The sequence below is a fragment of the Prunus dulcis genome, chromosome 2 (assembly GCF_902201215.1).
Source record: "Prunus dulcis chromosome 2, ALMONDv2, whole genome shotgun sequence".
NCBI classification, from domain to species: domain Eukaryota; kingdom Viridiplantae; phylum Streptophyta; class Magnoliopsida; order Rosales; family Rosaceae; genus Prunus; species Prunus dulcis.
This window is the reverse complement of record NC_047651.1, coordinates 17,033,701-17,054,025: the sequence shown is the minus strand read 5'-3', so window position 1 is coordinate 17,054,025 and position 20,325 is coordinate 17,033,701. Positions and strand designations below refer to the sequence as shown.

The following is a 20,325-nucleotide window of genomic DNA, read 5'->3' as shown; positions in this document are numbered from 1 at the left end:
TGCACCTAATAACCTTAGGCTGCCTACGTACCCTCCTTGAGGGATCAAGCCACACGTAGTTCTTCCATAAAACCTAATTCCACTCTCAAGTGATACCTCAACTCCTTTCTCTGTATTACACAAAATCTCCCCATACGCCAGTACAACCAACGCCACGTATGGGGTCTGTCAACACGCCGGATAACCTACGCCACGTGCGACCATGCCATACTATCACATATCTCCCCATACGCCGGTACAACTAACGCCACGTATGGGGTCTGTCTCAACGCCGGATAACCTACGCCACGTGAGACCTACACGTCATATCACATAACTCCCCATACGCCGGTACAACCAACGCCACGTATGGGGCCTGTCCCAACGCCGGATAACCTACGCCACGTGGGACCTCAACATCATATCACAAATCTCCCCATACGCCGGTACAACCAACGCCACGTATGGGGCCTGTCGACACGCCGGATAACCCACGCCACGTGCGACCTCAACACAATATCACAATCTCTCCCCATACGCCGGTACAACCAACGCCACGTATGGGGTCTGTCTCAACGCCGGATAACCTACGCCACGCGAGACCTGACTTTCACTTGGTAGTGCTAGTAGTTAATCCAAAATCCGGGGAGGGATTTAAGGTAGTGCATATAGCACTCCAACTGACATTCTAGACTCTGTTGTATCCTTGTACAACCATATAATTATATTTTAATTCTAATATTGCGTAAGCCCCAACAATAGTCTAGTACCCGATAATCCCCCTAGGACGGTGAGATTACTTCGGGAGAGTCACGGTCAACCAAGGGTCAAACTACCCTAACCCTGGTTAAACGGGCCCACGGGGACCACGACCTCCAAACTCCGATCCGAAAGTTCCTACGGGCTCTATAAATTATAGGACACTCGTCCTACCAGTTTGGTTCAGATCGGACGGTCGGATCGCTCACGATCGCACGATCTAACGGTTAATATAAAATATAAACTTTAAAATATTAAATCGGAACATCCGGGGCTCCGATTCACCATCCGTGAATTCCTACACGATCCTAGAAATACCTAGTTTAACATATATTAAATTTGGGTCCATCCAACGGTCCCAACCTATCGAACCCGGATAACGCACAATAGGCGATATCCGTTCGATAGTCAAACAATGTCCGAATTGAGATCCGGGAAATCCTACGCGCTCGTGACGGCACGAGGACCTCAAAACTGGACAGAGACGCGCCGCCCCCCTCGCCCACGCGCCGCCACACGCGCGGGCAGACCGGGTGCCCAAAGCGATAACGCTTCGCCGGAAAATCTCAAAACCACGGCTCCAAACTCCTACCCTAGGTATAACACCCTATTTGGAGCCACTTTTGTTCTTGGGCAACCCCCAAAAAGTGGCCGGAAATGGCCAAACACGGCGGCCGAAGTTCGGCCGAATTTCAATTCGAAAATCGAATTGCCTACGCTACGAATCGATCAATTCCTACCCAACCATCAGCTAGAGCATGAAGAGAGGATGAATTTTCATACCTTGATCGCCAGAAATGGCGGCCGGAGGAGGGAGATCGAGCTCCTTGAATTTTGGGTTAAATTCGATCGGATTTTTGCATTTTCCGGCGAGCACAGGTGGTTCCGGTGGCTGGGATTGGTCGGGATGGAAAGAGGAGGATGGCACGGTTCTTTTGGGACCGTGCCACCCCAAGTGGTGGCCGGATGTGGCGGCGGCGGAGAGAGAGAGAGAGAGAGAGAGAGAGGGAAAAATCAGATTTTTATAAAAAATCCCATTTCGAAATATTTACGGTTATGCCACTGAACTTGTTTTGCTCGTAACTTCTTCGTTCCAACTCCGAATTGGGCCCACTACATGTCTACGAACTCGTCTCAGTGAGACCTATCCAAAAATACAAGTCACGGTCCCAAAATCTCTCCGGTTAAAAATATGACTAAAATACCCTTAAATAATTAAATAATTAAATAAGGGTTAAATTTGGGGAAATTTGGGATCGGGGTGTTACACCAATGTAGGACTGCATCTCACTATGTGCTTGGCCAATTCCTTTCCCTCTTTTATTGTACTCAACAATTGGCCTGAGTTTCTGAAGTTTTCTCTTCACAACACGAGGCATTGTGCTCATACCTCGACCAGACTTTGAATCATCAGAGATTTTTGTCTGGCTGGTTGGTTCTGTCTCAGCAGATGATGAAGCAAACTTCATCTTCTTCGAAGACTTCTCTTGAGGAGTTACCATTCCAAGCTCCTTACCTCCATTTTCTTGGAGCCAGAGTCCTTACTTTGGTGTTGAGAAACCATTTTTACAGACAAAACTGCAAGTGAAAATATTTCAGAAAAAGATTAAGAACACAAACGACGGTTATTAATAAAATACGACGTATGATATGATTTTAAACGACGCAATGAAATAATCTCAGACGTAATAAATGTTTAAAATCAAGGTAATTAAACAACGACGAAATAATATAAAATAAGACGTAATAATAACTTATTACGTCGATATTTACCGGACGACGTGATAATTAACTATAAACGACGAAATATTTATACAACGTCGTGGTATTGATGTTCACACGACGTCAATAGTAATATACCGTCGTCTATATAAGGATCCAAAACCCTTCTTTCTTTCTCTGTGAATGTTTGATTGCAGATTTGATTTTTCTAAACCATGGTTTTTGTTTTCTAATTTGATAAAATACAAGGCCAAGAAAGAAAGTTTTGGAATCTTATATAGACGACGGTATTTTAATATGTAAGTGTTGCTTCCTTTATCCTTTATGTTTCGAATGCAGTATGAAGTCTAAGATATCAATTTTATGGTTACAAGATGGATCAACTGATGTCGGCATATTGTAAATCAAGAAATTTTGGGATAAGTGGAATAGGGAAGACACCAATTGCAAAATTGGTTTATAATTCAAATTTTAGAAAATTCGAAGGAAGCAGCTTTATTGAAAATATCAGAGAAATTTCACAACACACCCATGGCTTAGTCAAAATACAAAGACAACTTCTTTATGGTATTCTAAATGGGATAAAAGTGAAAATACACAGCATTATTGAGGGAATATCTAAGATAGATGTCATAACCTCTAAAGGGGTTCTTCTTGTTCTAGATGATGTGGATCATGTAGACCAATTAGATGCAGTACTTAGGATGAAAAATCGATTTTACCGAGGAAGTAAAATCGTTATAACAACTAGACGTTCAAGATTATTAAAGGGTCATCGAATTACTAAGGTTCTTGATGTTGAAACATTGGATTACGATGAATCCTTAGAGCTCTTCGGGTGGTATGCTTTTGGCCAAGACTACCCCATTGAAGGTTACCTGGAATATTCAGAAAAGGCAATGTACCATTGTGGAGGACTTGCATTAAGTTTTACGTTGTTCTCTATTGGGTGAAAGTATTGGTGTATGGAAAAGTGCATTTGAGAAGTTGGAAGCTATTCCAAATGTTGAAATTCATGAATAAACTGAGAATAAGCTATGATTTTTTAACAAGATGACCATGACCGAAAATTATTCCTCCACATTGCCTTCTTTATCGAAAAGGAAGAAGATTACATTGTCAGAATACTAGATGGATGTGATTTCTATACAATTGTTGGCATTCAAAATCTTGTTGATAGGATGTTTAGTGAAAATTGATGGATATAACAAGGTGCAAATGCATGACATGATTCGGGATATGGGAAGAGAAATTGTTCGCCTAGAATCAGAGGAGCCTGGTTGTTCTTGAAATGCAATACAGCTGCTTGAGGCAAGTCTGCAAAGGGCAAAAGTATGTTATTCTTTCAATTCCTTTTTGTTTTAGGCTTTCAATTTGATGACCCCTGAACCCTAAACCCATTTTAGAAAAACCGTAAAACCCTAAACCAATTTCGAACAAACCCCTAAACCAATTTCATATAAACCCATAAACCCTAAACCAACTTAAGAGAAACCCCTAAATTATAAGAACATGACGATGAATAGTACCTGTTGGAGGTTAACGATGGAGTTGAGCTTTGATGAACGAATTCCGCTGAGAGAGGAAGAGAAAACCGAGGATGAGAGCTGAGTGACGAGAGAGTGAAGAGAAAGTGAGAGACAAGAGACAAGAGAAAGCTGAGAGAGAATTTCAGCAAAAGTGATATTTGTGCAATAAGTGGACAATAAACATATATTTATAGGTGATAGTTCCAAATTTTTTGGAGAAAGATAGTATTTTAAGTTAAAATTATTTTTTTAAAAAGGTGGCATTTAAAGCTATTTCCCTTGATTATTTGCTTTTGCAAAAAGCTACCGGGCTATTAATTAGAGATCTATGAAGAAATTGAAACTTTGCCCAACAACCACAATCTTTGTTGGTCTATCACACCATCATTTCACGCAAATTCATTACTGAACAAAGACCCATCAAAGATCATGGGTTGCAATGGCAGAGCCACCTCAGGACCAGGGTGGGCCCAGGCCCTTACTCATTTATTTTATTTTCTCATATTTTTACTTATATGTTTGCTTCTTGGAGTAAAAATTCTTTTTTTTTTTTTTCCCTCCTCTTCCTCTTTTGATTAATTTAAGCTTTGTGAATTCCCCTTTCCCCCATTTTGTGTCTAAGTAGGGTATCTTAATATTGGGATTTATGAAATTTTTTGCATTTCTTCTCTCTGTTGAAGTATAAAATATTCAGTTTTGAGTCTTTAATAGTTTAGATGATGAGATTAATATTCAACCATGTTAAAATATGAAATCCAGGACAATTATGATTGTAATAAATGGATAAATTATTAATTAGTATGAAATAATATTGTTAACTTATTAACCCGTTTAGCGCTTGAGGACTCCTATTCGAATTATTTTTAAATTTTTTGTTAAAGGCCCGCTCTAATGTGAAACTAGGGATGGCAATGGGTCGGGTAGGGGCCGGGTATGACAATACCATCCCCATCCCCGCTCTCCATCCCGGCCCCCATCCCCGAACCCATCCCCGTTTATTAGGTTTCGGGGAATCCCCGCCCCGTCCCCGTCGGGAGACTATCCCCCATACCCGCCCCGAATCCCTGACTTTTTTTGCATAAAAAAATATTTATCATACATTTTAACATTAAGTTTCATATTACATTATCATTCAACACATCCAAATTAACTATAAAGTTCAACTCAACTATTCAAAATCACATCAATATGAAATTCCATAGAAAATTAGGAAAAATTAGGAGAGGGAAGTTAACTTAGGGTTAAACATAAATATTATAATTAAATATTTATTTATTTAAATATAAACATATATATTTTCGGGTTGGGTTTGGGGATGGGGACGCCAATACCATCCCCTCCCCATACCCGTCAAGGATTTTTCAAGTTCCGGGGATCCCCGTACCCGATACCCATTTAGCCCCGAAATCTCCCCCCGTTAGGGTCGGGGACCCGACGGAGATTTTGGCCATCCCTATGTGAAACCCTAGCTCCTCCACTGATGGGTTGATCATGGTTGATATCTAAAATAAAATAAAAATTATGGGTTGAAAAACACCTTCTCTTGGAGAAAGAAAATAAATAAATAAAATCCATAAATTTTTGCAATTTTCAGTGAGAGTTTGCTTCAAATAAATCAACCGCTAAAAAAAATCTTGGCTTCTTGCATCATGTAACTCCATTGTTTTGCATCGGAGCTTTACAAAGATTTTTAATTTGCATTTTCTTCTTCTTATTATTATTCTCTTTTCTGGTCAGCACCTTCAAACTTCTTTCTGGTTGGCACCTTCAAACCTGAGTCCAGTCTTGGAAGAATAACAAAGAAACAAAGGATTGGAGAAGGCAAACATCGTCACGGAGAAATTTATTACCGTCCACATGTCGCAAGCTCAGTGGAATGTAGTACCACGTGTCAATTGCCACGTGGTACTATCGTACTACTGTATAATTTTTCTTCCTAGTGGCTTCCTATAATTTAATACTGTTTTATTTAATGAATATTTCAAATCTTTAATTATTATTTATTATTTTTAATATTATTTTTTAATTGAGATTGACCAATTAAAAAAGAGTTATAGCATTTATGACTTCCTAAACTAGAGAACATGATTGGAGTTTAAATTTTATAGAGAACTCTTAAAATAACTTTTATATATTTTTAGTTAAAATTTAACTAAAAAATAGAGAGTATGATTGTGAATGCTCTGAGTGACCAATTATTTTCATGAGGTAAATAATTAGACTTACATACTTTAAATTTAAGGAATATCCAATCGAATCCAAGATTAGTGAATGCATTATTTTTCTCTTTTATTTGGGAAAACAAAGAAAGAGTCATCAAGAAAGGACAACAACTTGTCACTGTCGCCACCAATTAGCTTTGTTTACCTTAAAACCGCTGCCTGCCCCCTTTACTCACTGGATATTCGTGTATCCTTTTAGAAAAAAGGTATCTTGATTTTAGAAAAAAGGTGCTTGCTAAGTGCGTGTATTCAGACAATCCCGGAAGTAAAACCTGACACGTAAAATCCACTCTCAGAGAGTTTGTTTCTTCACCACACTCCAGCCATGGCACTTGTGAGAGCAGCTCAGCAAACCTCCTCTTCCAATGCTCGTCGACATTGTCTTTATCACGTGTTCCTGAGTTTCAGAGGCGAAGACACTCGCAAGACTTTCACTGACCACCTCTACACAGCCTTGGTCAACGCCCGATTTCACACTTTCCGAGATGACGATGAGCTTGAGAGAGGAGAAGAGATTAAGCCCGAACTGGAGAAAGCAATCAAAAACTCTTGAAGTTCTGTTATTGTGTTTTCGAAAGACTATGCGTCGTCCAGATGGTGCCTCGACGAGCTTGTGGTGATCCTTGAACACAAGAGGACCTCAGATGACCATGTCGTTTTACCTGTTTTCTACGACGTGGATCCATCCCATGTAAGGAAGCAGACAGGAAGTCTTGCAAAGGCATTTGCTAGACACGAAAAAACTCAACCGCTGGAGAAGGTGAAGGAATGGAGGGATGCACTTGCAAAAGTTGCAGATCTGGCAGGGATGGTCTTGCAAAATCAAGCTCATGGGTAATTTCGTTCCTACTATACTAAAAATAGATGTTTTCAATTTTCGTTGTTTTAATTTTTCAAATATAATACATTATAATATAAATTTATTAAATGTAATTGGCACGCTTTCCGAGTTCAAAACTTGTCATTTGGTTGCACGACATGCTTTTGCAATAAAACCGGTTTTAGATAAGCAAAACAACTTCTGCATATTTGATTATTTGTATGTGTTTCACCCTCATGAATCAAATCTCAAGCGATCTCCACAATTTTTTATTTATTAATTAGATGTTTTATCGATGGTAATGAGTTTTCGCTTTTCTGCAATTAATTGTTTTAAATGTCATCCTTTTTAAGCAAGTATTCTTTTACTTTTTATCTAAGTTGCTTGATCTAAGTTTTTAAGGGTTTGTGTTTATGTTTAGTTGAGCTTTGGCTTCAGAAGTTTACCCCTCATCTAGAGCAGGATAGATCTTGAGTTAGCTTTTACGGGAGAGGATCCACTGTCCCCAAATTTGGAATTTGGTGTCCCTCAATTCTCTATTTACTTGACACATATCCATTAACTCAACTCTAAATCTAACAGGGTTAACTTTGAATAAAGAAAAAAAAAAACACTCAAATCCAACAGCCACCCTGCCTACCTAAGTGTCGACAGCCACCCCCTCAACCCATCGGCCACAATAACATCATCTCCTTGATTTGATTTAAAAATTTTAAGAAAAGCTCTTTCTATTTTATTTGGTTCACTCAAGGTAATGAGATTTTTATGCCTGTCGATCGTCTCACCTTGATTTGAGTTCCATTAATCTCATTTTACCAAAGAAACTTAATTTACTTGGAGAGAGGATGTATTGCAGAAAAAGTAATTGTGGTGAAGATGACGTGTGATCTAAAACCGATGAGATGCTCTGATTCAATTGAAATCCACTCATATGATTTCAGGTTGTTTCATTAGATATGCCACTAAACTCTACTCCTTATGTTTCCCACAGATTTTCAGTTTGAAATTGGTACTTTGGTTAGAAGGGTAAAATTAAACTTAAACCAAGTTACATGTAGATCAGACAACAAAGTAATCCCAGCAAAGGTATGGCTAGACAATAACACGTCACTGATGTAAGAACACACAACACCATACATATCCATTCATCAGTCAATTCACAAACCCCTGCAAGCCTAGCAAATGACTAAGTGACAACCTAAGCACTTATAAGGACTCGTCAATCTAGGCATCTTCTATTCTAGCAACAACTAGGGTAAAAAGTGTGTGAACATCCGTCAGCATATCAAAGATAGTAAACAAAGTATGAAAAGTTATGAAATCACAAGCATTACACCAAAAAACATGTTCGCTTAGAAACCCACCACTAGGAAAAACTGGGAGTTGTTGCTCTGATCAAGCAATCCACTAAGTCTGGAAGATTGTTATAGAATAGGTAATCAGAAGCTCAAGCAAACCTAGATCTAGCTAGGAAATGAGCACTACCTCAATGTGCAACATTCTTCTCCAACATGTTCTTCATGGAAATGACAGCTAGTCCATCAACTTCTTCACCTGATGGCAGTGCAACTGAGCTCAGGATAGAATCAATGAATGAACTATAGATTCTGAAAAAGAAAAATGTCAATTTCTTCAAGAAACCATCCTCTTTAAAAAATCAATAAAGAATATGATCTAGCTAGAATGATATGGTTATACTCTAGATGGAGATTTCAAAAGACCAAAGAAAATTTTGAAAATCTTATTTTTGGAAAAATACAGACCTTACACAGTGAGAGAAGCAGAGAAGAAGAATCTCTCAAATTCCTCCGTAGCAAAAGTGACGGCTATACTCAATGCCAAAGCTCCTTTTTTAGCCCAAAAACTAGGTCATAAATAAATGCAGTTGGCGGCTAATGATTGGAACAATAAGAAAAAATTCGTTAGACAGAAAACCTATAGCTGGCCAAGTATAAGTCTCACGTGAGAATTTTAAATGAGTTTATAGTAACATGAATGGTCATCATGTTGACGACATGTCTCAATATATATGCAACGCATGATTTTACCTTTGAGTTTGATTAGCATTGAGGCTTGATTTTTCTCAGACATAGTAGCCTTCATCAACCTAGTCAATAGACTAAACTGGAGCTTAATGGTTTTACTTTTGCAAATACAATGTTGTTTAAGGAAGCCAAAAAACCAAAGTAGCAAAAAGGCTAACCTAACACAGTCATAGCAACTTTGAAGCAATTTACAAGCGATGGGGTTGGGGTGGTTGTCTTGCCTTAGGTTGTTGGCGTGTCTATGTGAGAATGTGAATGTAAAGAGTCCCACAATGGAAAGTTAAGAAACCTAAAAAGGGCTTATAAGGAGTTGGGTTACTCCTCCCATTGCCAATTGGTTTTGGGGTGGAACCTCAACTTCCTTCCTCAACTTCCTTCAGTCTAGGCAGCATTGGGATTTTGGTTGCAAATAAAGAAGCGACATTTGAGGACATCAAATTTCGGGACAGCGGATCCCCGCCCAGCTTTTACACCTAGTCAGTTGATCCCATTCACAACTATAATGCACACACTACGGGATAAATTTTGGTAGATTCTGTACTATATTTAAAAAAAATTTTCTTTCATGCACGTATAACTTTCTGATCTTATTTCCATGGTACTTTATAATTCAATTGTATAAAAATTACATGTGTTTGAATTCTCTTTCATTTTGACTGTAATCTTTAGGTACGAGGCAAAGTTTATCAAGAAAATAGTTAAGGTAATCGGAGAAAAACTGAGTCGCACACCCTTAAATGTTGACCGCAACATGATTGGAATGCAATCTCGGGTTCAAAATATCAACTTATGGTTACAGCATGGATCAACTGATGATGTTGGCATACTTGTAATATATGGGATAAGTGGAATAGGGAAGACAACCATTGCAAAGCATGTTTATAACTCAAACTTCCAAAAATTCGAAGGAAGCAGCTTCCTTGAAAACATCAAAGAAATTTCACAGCAACCCAATGGCTTAGTTCAAATACAAACGCAACTTCTTTATGATATTTTGAATGGGACAGAAGTGAAAATACACGGTGTTAGTCAAGGAATAACTGAGATTGAAAAAGCCATAAGTTCTAAACGGGTTCTCCTTGTTCTTGATGATGTAGATCATGTGGAACAATTAAATGCAGTACATCTGATGAAAGATCGATTTTGTCCAGGAAGTAAAATCATCGTAACAACTAGGCATCGAGGATTGTTAGAGGCTCATCAATTTATTACTGAGGTGCATGCTGTTAAAACTTTGGATCATATAGAATCTTTGGAGCTCTTAAGTTGGCATGCTTTTGGCCAGGACCATCCGCTTGAAGATTACACAGAGTATTCAAAAAAGCTAGTGGACCATTGCGGAGGACTTTAGCTCTTAAAGTTTTAGGTTCTTCTCTATTTGGGAAAAGTATACATATATGGAAAAGTGCACTGAAGAAGTTAGAAGATATTCCAAATGGTGAAATAATAAGGAAACTAAGAGTAAGCTACGACTCTTTGCAAGATGACCATGACCAAAAATTATTCCTCCACATTGCTTGTTTCTTTATTGGAAAGGACAAAGATTGCATTGTTACAATACTAGATGGATGTGATTTCCATACACTTGTCACTATTGAATGTCTCATCCATAGGTGTTTGGTAACAATTGATAAATATGACAAGGTGCAGATGCATGACTTGATTCGTGGAATGGGAAGAGAAATTGTTCGTCTAGAATCAGAGAAGCTTTGCAAGCGTAGTAGAATATGGCGTCATCAGGATTCCTTCGAAATCCTGACAAAAAAGAATGTAAGAAACATGTGTTTTATGTAAGCATATTTGTATTTTCTTCTTGTAAATGCTTTCCAAATTAATGTTTTCCGCTTTTCTTCTATAGGGTACAAGAAAAATTGAAGGTCTTGTCCTGGACATGCATATGCTCCCTACACAGAGTCTCATAAACTCAAATGAGGAAGTCATTGAAACCAACGCATTTGCAAGGATGCCAGAACTGAAACTACTCCATCTTAGTCATGTACAACTCGACGGATGTTATGCAGAATTTTGTACAGGAATAAGATGGATGTGTTGGATAAAATTTTCTTTGGATTCTATACCCTTTGATTTTCCTTTGGGGAGCCTAATTGTTCTTGAAATGCAATACAGTGGCTTGAGACAAATCTGTGAAGGAACAAAAGTACCTTAAACTCTTCACTTTTCAATTTCTTTCCCTTTACATTATGATTTTCTTTTGATAACAAATTATATATCTATAACATCTAACTCCACAATGTTTTATCCTGTACACTTTTTATCCCACAGCGTCTTCCTTTATTGAAGATGTCACACCCCGGACCGGCTCCGCCGTAACAGGATATTGTCCGCTTTGGGTCTGGCTACATTCTCACCAGCCCGCACGGATTTGTTCTTGGGAGCTCACGGAACAACTTCCCAGGGTGGTCACCCATCCTGGGATTGCTCCAGCCTTCCACTCGCTTAACTTCAGAGTTCCTAAGAATCCGAAGCCAGTGAGCCCCCAAAAGGCCTCCTGTTAGATGGATGCGAGGTGTGCCATATATAGCACATCACCCCCTCTCCGTTGGTCGATGTGGGATCTCACAATCCACCCCCCTTAAGGGATCCGACGTCCTCGTCGGCACACTCGCACCACACGGCAGAGTGGCTCTGATACCAAACTGTCACACCCCGGACCGGCTCCGCCGTAGCAAGATATTGTCCGCTTTGGGCCTGGCTACATTCTCACCAGCCCGCACGGATTTGTTCTTGGGAGCTCACGGAACAACTTCCCAGGGTGGTCACCCATCCTGGGATTGCTCCAGCCTTCCACTCGCTTAACTTCGGAGTTCCTAAGAATCCGAAGCCAGTGAGCCCCCAAAAGGCCTCCCGTTAGATGGATGCGAGGTGTGCCATATATAGCACATCACCCCCTCTCCGTTGGTCGATGTGGGATCTCACAGAAGATCCTTGATCTCAGCCACTCTCATAGTCTTACTAATACTACTGACTTCTCATGTTGCCCCAATCTTGAGAAATTGGTTCTTGTAGATTGTGAAAGCCTGATTGGTGTCAATGAATCCATTGGAAGCCTAGAGAGACTTGTTTACTTGAGTTTGAGGGACTGCAAAAATCTTAAGATGCTTCCTAAGAATATCGTAATGCTAAAGTCACTTGAAACACTTATTATATCTGGTTGCACAAATCTTAATCAGTTATCAATTGAGATGTTGAGGAACATGGCTCTGAAAGTCCTTGGGATAGATGGAATACCATTAGGTGAATTCTGGCCGGGAAGAAGTTTATCTATCTTGAGTTGTTTACCATGCTCTTTAGTAGACTTAAGTCTTGAGGGGTGCGGTCTTTTAGATGGTGTCTTTCCTAGGGATTTTAGTAATCTATCCTCATTGCGAAGACTAAATCTAGCGAACAATCCAATTCGTAGTCTACCAAATTGCATCGGAGGTTTAGAGGGGCTCATTGATCTCTCTTTTTCCCGCTGTGCAAGTCTCGAATCGCTTGTGGGGTTACCAAAAGTACATCATCTGGACCTGGAATGTTGTGTATCATTGAAAAAAATAACATATAAATCCGCTGGGTTCCAATATCACATTACCAGTGGCTATGACAACCACAAACTAGTTGAGTGGGAGTATAACTACAAGTTAGAACCCATTGGAAGAGTTGATGTAGACATGATCAACCTTTTGGGCTTGAGCAACTTGGAATCCATGGTGCCAATTTGGATTCGAAAACCGTACAATTCTCAAATTGTTGCTGAATTGAGTCCTGTCCAGGTACCCCTCTGTCTCTCTCTGTCTCTCTCTCTCTCTCTCTCTCTCTCATGATTGTAGGATGGAAAAGTTAACTAATTAATATTGTGATTTCCATGGCATATATTATATATTAGGGACTGTACGAGCGTGGTATATTCAGCACATTTTTTGCTGGGAATGAGGTTCCAGGCCAATTCATCCATAAAACTAAATGGTCCTCATTATCTTTTACTGTTCCTTCACTTGATAATCACAGAATTGGAGGCTTGAAGGTCTTTAGTGTCTATACAAAACGTGCCAATGATTCTCCTTGGGCTTTACCCGGGCCAATGATTACTAGAGTCACAAATAAGAGTAAGGATATCAAGTTAATCTATGCCCCATCACACTGCGGCATTCCAGCTGAAGGAGAAGACATGATATGGTTAAGCCATTGGAAGTTGGAGGAGGAGGTTCACGTAGATGTCGGCGATAAACTGGTTGTTTCTGTAATTATGGAACCTTGGCTTCTGGTAAAGGAGTTTGGCATCCAGCTTGTGCAACCGCTGCAAAGTACCCAACACCAAACCATTGGTCATTATCTGCCAGGAGTGCCAGGAGTATACTTGCTCTCACGCACAAATGCATCCATACAAGATCCGATTTGGTTCAGTAAGATCCTTGGGGACTCTGATGAAGAAGATAGGACAGGTGTCTTGTTTGTTGACGCATTTGATCATTTTACTCCACCATTCATTGTTCACAGGTTAGTCCATATTCATTTCAATTCCTCTAATTACTTTTCTATGTTTTCCAGACAAAGAAGACGAGAAACAGGATGAGCAAACAATTGCAGCAGCCATGACAGCCGGCAATATTAACTCCAGAGGCCTCCTCCGTGGCTGGAAAGTGCTCATCACCGCCGCTTGCTTCTTTCTCATACTTCTCATATCAGTCGCTCTTCTTTACTCTCTCACAGAAAGAAGGGACAGTCTAAAAGCTGTGGATGGATGAAGTTTTTCTACTTGATCACAGCCCGGTTGAGTTGTTTTCAGCCAATTTATTCAGTCGATTTTTCCATTTTACATGTTGTAATAATCGACTCTTATATCGAACATGGGAACCATGAGAGCGACACTTTTGAGCATCTGCTGTGGTTAATTTCTACATATTCTAATTCAAATCCTCTCTATGATTTCTTTCTTATATTTGTTAACTTTGTTACAATATTTCTTAACTTTTTGGACCTTCCAATCATTGTTGATTGTAATATTTTCTAAACGCTATTCAAGTTCATGCCGACCCCACCCACACCGCATCTCTCTGTCATAACCATCATTTAACTAAAGCTGAATTTTGGTTTGAATAGTAAGATAGAGAAGAAGACGAATTTGCAATGATGGATCAAGTTGGCTTATTTTTTATTTTTTTTTCCTCCAGTGGATTGTCCCTTATATGATAATCTAACTTTTGATCATTAAAATTTAAAGAACCAGAAGACCACCCGAATTTTTTTTAAAATGGCTTTTCAATATATATATATATATATATATATATTGTGTAGTCCATGCGGTGCACCATGTCAATAATCTAATAGATTTTTTGCAAAATCAAATTGTAAGGGCCAAATTGATGTTGGGTGTTAATTTGGAGGACTATCATGATAGGAAAAACAAATCTTATGGACTGAAGGTTATAATTTTGTAAATCTTAAACAACATCTTTGAAAATAACCCGAAAAGATAGAGAATATTCAAAGCCTATTGTCTTTATATTATCCATCTTTGTGATGGTACTAGAAACACCAAATTACAGTACAATGGTGAATGTAGACTTCATTCACGCTAGATAGAGACACCAAATTATTGACAGCAAAATGTCCATATATCTTCATAAAAGACAGAATCTTCCAAGTCTTATTGTATTTTTCTCTTTTATTTGGGAAAACAAAGAAAGTGAACAACTAGTCGTTGGAAAGTGAACATTAGTCATTAACAAAGGACAATAACTTGTCACTGTCGCTAATTGTTTACCTTAAAACCCGCGAAAAACCTCTACTCACTCCAAAAAAGTCATCTTGATTTCGCGTGCTTTGACCAAAAATAACTTATTTTTAAGTGCATTTGTATTTTCGAAAGCAATCAAACACTCACGAACTACTGATATTGTATTTTCGAAAGACTACGCTTCGTCCACATGGTGCCGTGACGAGCTCGTCATGATCCTTGAACGCAAGAGGAGGGCCTCAGCTAGCCATGTCGTTTTGCCTGTCTTCTACGATGTGGATCCATCCCATGTCAGGAAGCGGACAGGAAGTCTTGCAAAGGCATTTGCTAGACACCAAAAAACTCAACCGCTGAAGAAGGTGAAGGCATGGAGGGAGGGACTTGCAGAGGTTGCAGATCTGACAGGGATGGTCTTGCAAAATCAAGCTCATGGGTAATTTCATTCCTTCTTTTATTTATTTATTATAAATAATAATAATTTCATTAACTGTTTGAGTCTAAATTCTACACGTCAGCCCAATTAGTTATTAGCCCATAATAATAAAGGGCGGTTATCTAGTGAGAACACCTATATAAGAACATTACATGAGAACATCATTTGATCTAATCCAATGGCTGCGTGAAAAGCAATTGTAAGTAAGTGTTGTATTAGAATGAGGCCTTCTTCTCTCTCCTGTTGATTATTGCCTCAAACCAATAGTCAAAAGTGATGGATATTGACAAGTTGCAATGTGAATGCATTAATTGGCTTTCACAAATGGTGGTAGGCTATTGTTGACTTGGCTAACCTTTGGCTTCTTTGAGAAGCCACTTCCTTTGGCTTTTTTGAGAAGCCACTTCCTTTGGCTTCTTTGAGAAGACACTAACCTTTGGCTTCTTTGAGAAGCCACTTCCTTTGGCTTCTTTGAGAAGCCACTTCCTTTTGGCTTTTTTGAGAAGCCACTTCCTTTGGCTATAAATTGGAAGCAAATGGTTTCATTTGAAGCATCCAACCAAGTGTTGAGTAGAAGAGAAAAATAGCAAGAAAGGCATTTTGCCAAAGAGAGAAACAAATTCTCTCTAGTTGTTCTTTGCTTTGTATCATTGTTTTCTCTTCCTTTGTGAGTGTGTGAGGTTGGGTGTATTTGGGTCTTTGGGAAATTGAGTGGTAAACACTATTGTATATCTCCATTGATTATAGTGGAATACTCCATCGCCTCCAAACTGGATGTAGGCAATTGCCGAACCAGTATAAATCTTGGTGTTGTTCTTGTTGATTATTTTGTTCAATTTTTCTCCTGCCTGTTGTTATTTATTTTTCACTCGCAGTTGGTTGACGCTTCCACACAACAAGTGGTATCAGAGCTCCAGTTTCTCGACTGGGGTTTCGTGGGAGTGAAAAATCTGTCGGTGCTACAGTGACGGGTGAATAGTGCACGTGAATAGTGTCGGTGCTACAGTGCTCCCGTGAATAGTGTTGTGCTACAGTAGCAGTGAATAGTGCCGGCAGATTTGATGGCTGGAGAAAAAGACGAAGTTTTGAAGGAGAAGGAGTCGGCATCGTCTTCGTCGGCACCTACATCCAATAGACATCCAATTGCCAGGACAAGGTTAGAGGTTGATAAATTTAATGGCTCCAATAATTTTGGTATGTGGCAATGTGAAGTTATGGATGTGTTGTATCAACAAGAGTTGGATATGGTTCTGGAGGATAAACCAGAAGATATTGATGACAAGCAATGGACTAGAATTAATCTCCATGCTTGTGCCACTATTCGATCGTTCCTTGATAAGGAGTTGAAATACCCGTATATGAAGGAAACTTCTGCTAAGAAGTTATGGATGAAATTGGAGGAGAAGTATATGACCAAGAGCGAAGAAAATCGGCTCTTCTTGAAGAAACGACTCTTCCGATTTCAATATCGTTCAGGTATTTCTATGCATGAACACCTCAATGATTATAATAAAATACTTGCTGATTTAGCAAACCTTGATGTGATAATTCCCGACGAGGATAAGGCACTATGTTTGTTAAATTCATTGCCTGATGATTATGATCATTTGACAACTACTTTGTTGTATGGAAAATCCGAGGTGAAACTGGATGAGGTGTCTGCTGCATTGGTGAATCATGAGTGTCGTAAAAAGGAACAGAAGACTCAAAATTCACAAACCGAGGCACTCGTTGCAAGGGGTCGAACAGAGGAAAGAAAATCTGGGAAGCGGGGAAAATCTCGGTCAAAGTCACGAGGGAAATTTCCTGCTAAAGATGAATGTGCCTTTTGTCGCCAAAAGGGTCATTGGAAGAAAGACTGCCCCAAATTGAAGAACAAGGAGAAGGAGAAAGTGGGTTCTGAAGCAAATGTTGCAAAATCTGGAGATGAAGATTTCGAGTTTGCTTTGGCTAGTTCATCTGCTGATGGTCACTCAACTGAGTGGATTTTGGATTCAGGTTGCACCTATCATATGTGTCCTATTCGGGAATGGTTTTCTAGCTTCGAGGAGCTGGATGGTGGAGTTGTTTTGATGGGCAACAATAATGCCTGCAAAACACAAGGGATAGGCAAAATCTGTTTGAAGATGCATGATGGAACAGTCAGAGAATTGAGTGATGTTCGGTATGTTCCGGATATGAAGAAGAATCTCATCTCATTGGGCGCTTTGGAATCCAAGGGTCTCAAGATCACCATGGAGGGTGGAGTTCTTAAAGCTGTGTATGGGGCACTGGTGGTGATGAAAGGTACAAGACGAAATAACTTGTATTTCTTGCAGGGTAGTACAGTTATTGGTGGAGCAGCTATCACCGAAGCTGCTGACGCAGATAGCACAGACACCACAAGGTTATGGCATATGCGCCTTGGGCATGCTGGTGAAAAAGCGTTGCAAGGATTGGTGAAGCAAGGCTTATTGAAAGGTGCAAAGGCATGCAAATTGGAATTATGTGAACACTGTGTGCTGGGTAAGCAAACTAGAGTGAAATTTGGCACTGCTATTCACCACACTAAAGGCATTCTAGATTATGTTCACACTGATGTTTGGGGACCTTCCAAGAATGCATCTTGGGGAGGTAGCCATTATTTTGTCTCCTTTGTTGATGACTTCTCTAGAAGAATATGGGTGTACACCATGAAGCGTAAAGATGAAGTCTTGAAGATATTCCTGAAGTGGAAAAAGATGATTGAAACGCAAAGCGGTCGAAAGATCAAGACTCTCAGATCAGAAAATGGTGGTGAATATAAGTCTGATCCTTTCTTGAAAGTTTGTCAAGATGAGGGTATTGTGAGGCACTTCACGGTTAGGGAGACACCGCAACAAAATGGGGTGGCGGAGCGCATGAACCGTACTTTGCTTGAGAAAGTTCGGTGTATGTTGTCTAATGCTGGTTTAGGCAAGGCGCTTTGGGCTGAGGCGATTACTTATGCAAGCCATCTCATTAATCGGTTGCCTGCTGCTGCGAATGAGGGCAAAACGCCCATGGAGGTATGGTCTGGTAAACCTTGAACTGATTACAAGTATTTACACATATTTGGTTGTCCTGCTTACTATCATGTCATGGAAAGCAAGTTAGATCCAAGAGCAAAGAAGGCTCTATTTATGGGATTTAGCACTGGCGTGAAGGGATACCGACTTTGGTGTCCAGATGAGAAGAAAATTGTTGTAAGCAGAGATGTGACTTTTGATGAGGCTGCTATGGTAAATCATAACAAGCATGAAGGTGAAATTGAAGCAACTAAGACCATGAGTAGTTCAAAGCAGGTGGAGTTACTGAAAACTCCAGTTGTTCCAGTAAGGTCTGATATTACAGACACTAGTCCTATAGTTGATTCTGATGAAGAGGACGAGGATGATGAAGAGGAGGCACCTACCCAAGAGCCTCCACAGCAACAAGATTCTATTGCAATCAGAAGATCGAGAAGGGAGATTCGAAAGCCTGCTCGATTTACTGATATTGTGGCATATGCACTTCCCGTTATTGAAGATGATATTCCATCCGCCTACAAAGAAGCTGTCAGAAGTTCAGAGAGCGTGGAGTGGAAGAAATCTATGGATGAGGATATGAAGTCTCTTCATAAAAATGAGACTTGGGAGCTGGTTCAGTTACCAAAGGGGAAGAAAGCAATTGGTTGCAAATGGGTTTATGCCAAGAAGATGGAATCTTTGGGAAAGGACAATGTGAGATTCAAAGCCAGATTAGTAGCTAAAGGATATGCTCAGAAGGAAGGCATTGACTACAATGAGGTATTTTCTCCCGTAGTAAAACATTCCTCTATTCGTATTTTGTTGGCTTTGGTTGCACAGTTTGACCTTGAGTTGGCTCAACTTGATGTCAAGACTGCATTCTTACATGGTGATTTGGAGGAAGAAATTTATATGTCTCAGCCAGAAGGTTTTAAGGTTGCTGGAAAAGAAAATTGGGTTTGCAAATTGCAAAAATCATTGTACGGCTTGAAGCAGCCTCCAAGACAATGGTATAAGCGATTTGATCGGTTTATGATCGGGCAGAAGTACACAAGAAGTCATTATGACCATTGTGTATACTTTCGAAAGCTACAAGATGGAACCTTCATCTATCTGCTTTTATATGTTGATGATATGCTTATAGCATGTAAAAGCAAAGTGGAGATTGAAAGGTTGAAGACTCAACTGAGTAATGAATTTGAGATGAAGGACTTAGGAGAAGCTCTGTGTCAAAAGCAGTATTTGAAGAAGGTACTACAGCGTTTCGGGATGAATGAAAATTCAAAACCGTTTAGTACACCTCTTGCCCCTCATTTCAAACTTAGTGCTTCTATGTCTCCTAAAACTGGTGAAGAGAGTCATTACATGGCTCAAATTCCATATGCAAGTGCTGTTGGTAGTTTGATGTATGCTATGGTGTGTACGAGGCCTGATATTTCACAAGCTGTTAGTATTGTCAGTAGATATATGCATAATCCAAGAAAAGGGCATTGGCAAGCTGTGAAATGGATTCTACGGTATATTCTGGGTACTGTGGATGTTGGTTTATTGTTTCAGCATGATAAAGTTACTGGTCAATGTGTTGTTTGATATGTGGATTCTGATTACGCAGGTGATTTGGACAAGCGTAGGTCCACTACAGGTTTTGTATTCACTATTGCTGGAGGTCCAGTGAGTTGGAGGTCGATTCTGCAATCTACAGTTGCTTTATCGACTACTGAGGCAGAATACATGGCAGTAACAGAAGCTATAAAGGAAGCCATCTGGCTTCAAGGGTTGCTTGATGACTTGGGGGTCCAACAAGACCATGTGGATGTTCATTGTGACAGTCAGAGTGCTATTTATTTAGCAAAGAATCAAGTTCATCATGCACGTAAAAAACACATTGACGTAAGGTTCCATTTTGTTCGTGAGATTATTGAAGAGGGAGATATTCTTCTTCAGAAGATTGGGACTACTGACAATCCTGCGGATATGTTGACAAAGCCAATTTCGTTGCTCAAGTTTAAGCACTGCTTAGACTTAATTGGCATTTGTAAAATTTTTTGATTGCCCCATAGGGGATTGGGAGACG

At 39.7% G+C, this 20,325-nt stretch overlaps 2 protein-coding genes and 1 pseudogene across 2 annotated transcripts; all 3 read left to right on the top strand.

Annotated features, from left to right (window-relative positions):
* The first annotated feature begins 2,834 nt into the window (after window positions 1-2,834).
* On the top strand, window positions 2,835-3,413 carry LOC117618284 (disease resistance protein RUN1-like). The gene has a single exon (XM_034347877.1). It carries the CDS (start codon window positions 2,835-2,837, stop codon window positions 3,411-3,413), a length of 579 nt encoding a protein of 192 aa, XP_034203768.1.
* A 3,123-nt stretch (window positions 3,414-6,536) lies between these two features.
* Window positions 6,537-11,224, top strand: LOC117618283 (annotated as a pseudogene).
* A 1,523-nt stretch (window positions 11,225-12,747) lies between these two features.
* Window positions 12,748-13,821, top strand: LOC117618282. Its single transcript, XM_034347876.1, has 3 exons — window positions 12,748-12,849; window positions 12,963-13,518; window positions 13,625-13,821. The coding sequence occupies exons 1-3, from the start codon at window positions 12,748-12,750 to the stop codon at window positions 13,819-13,821; spliced, it is 855 nt and encodes a 284-aa protein (XP_034203767.1).
* Window positions 13,822-20,325: the final 6,504 nt, after the last annotated feature.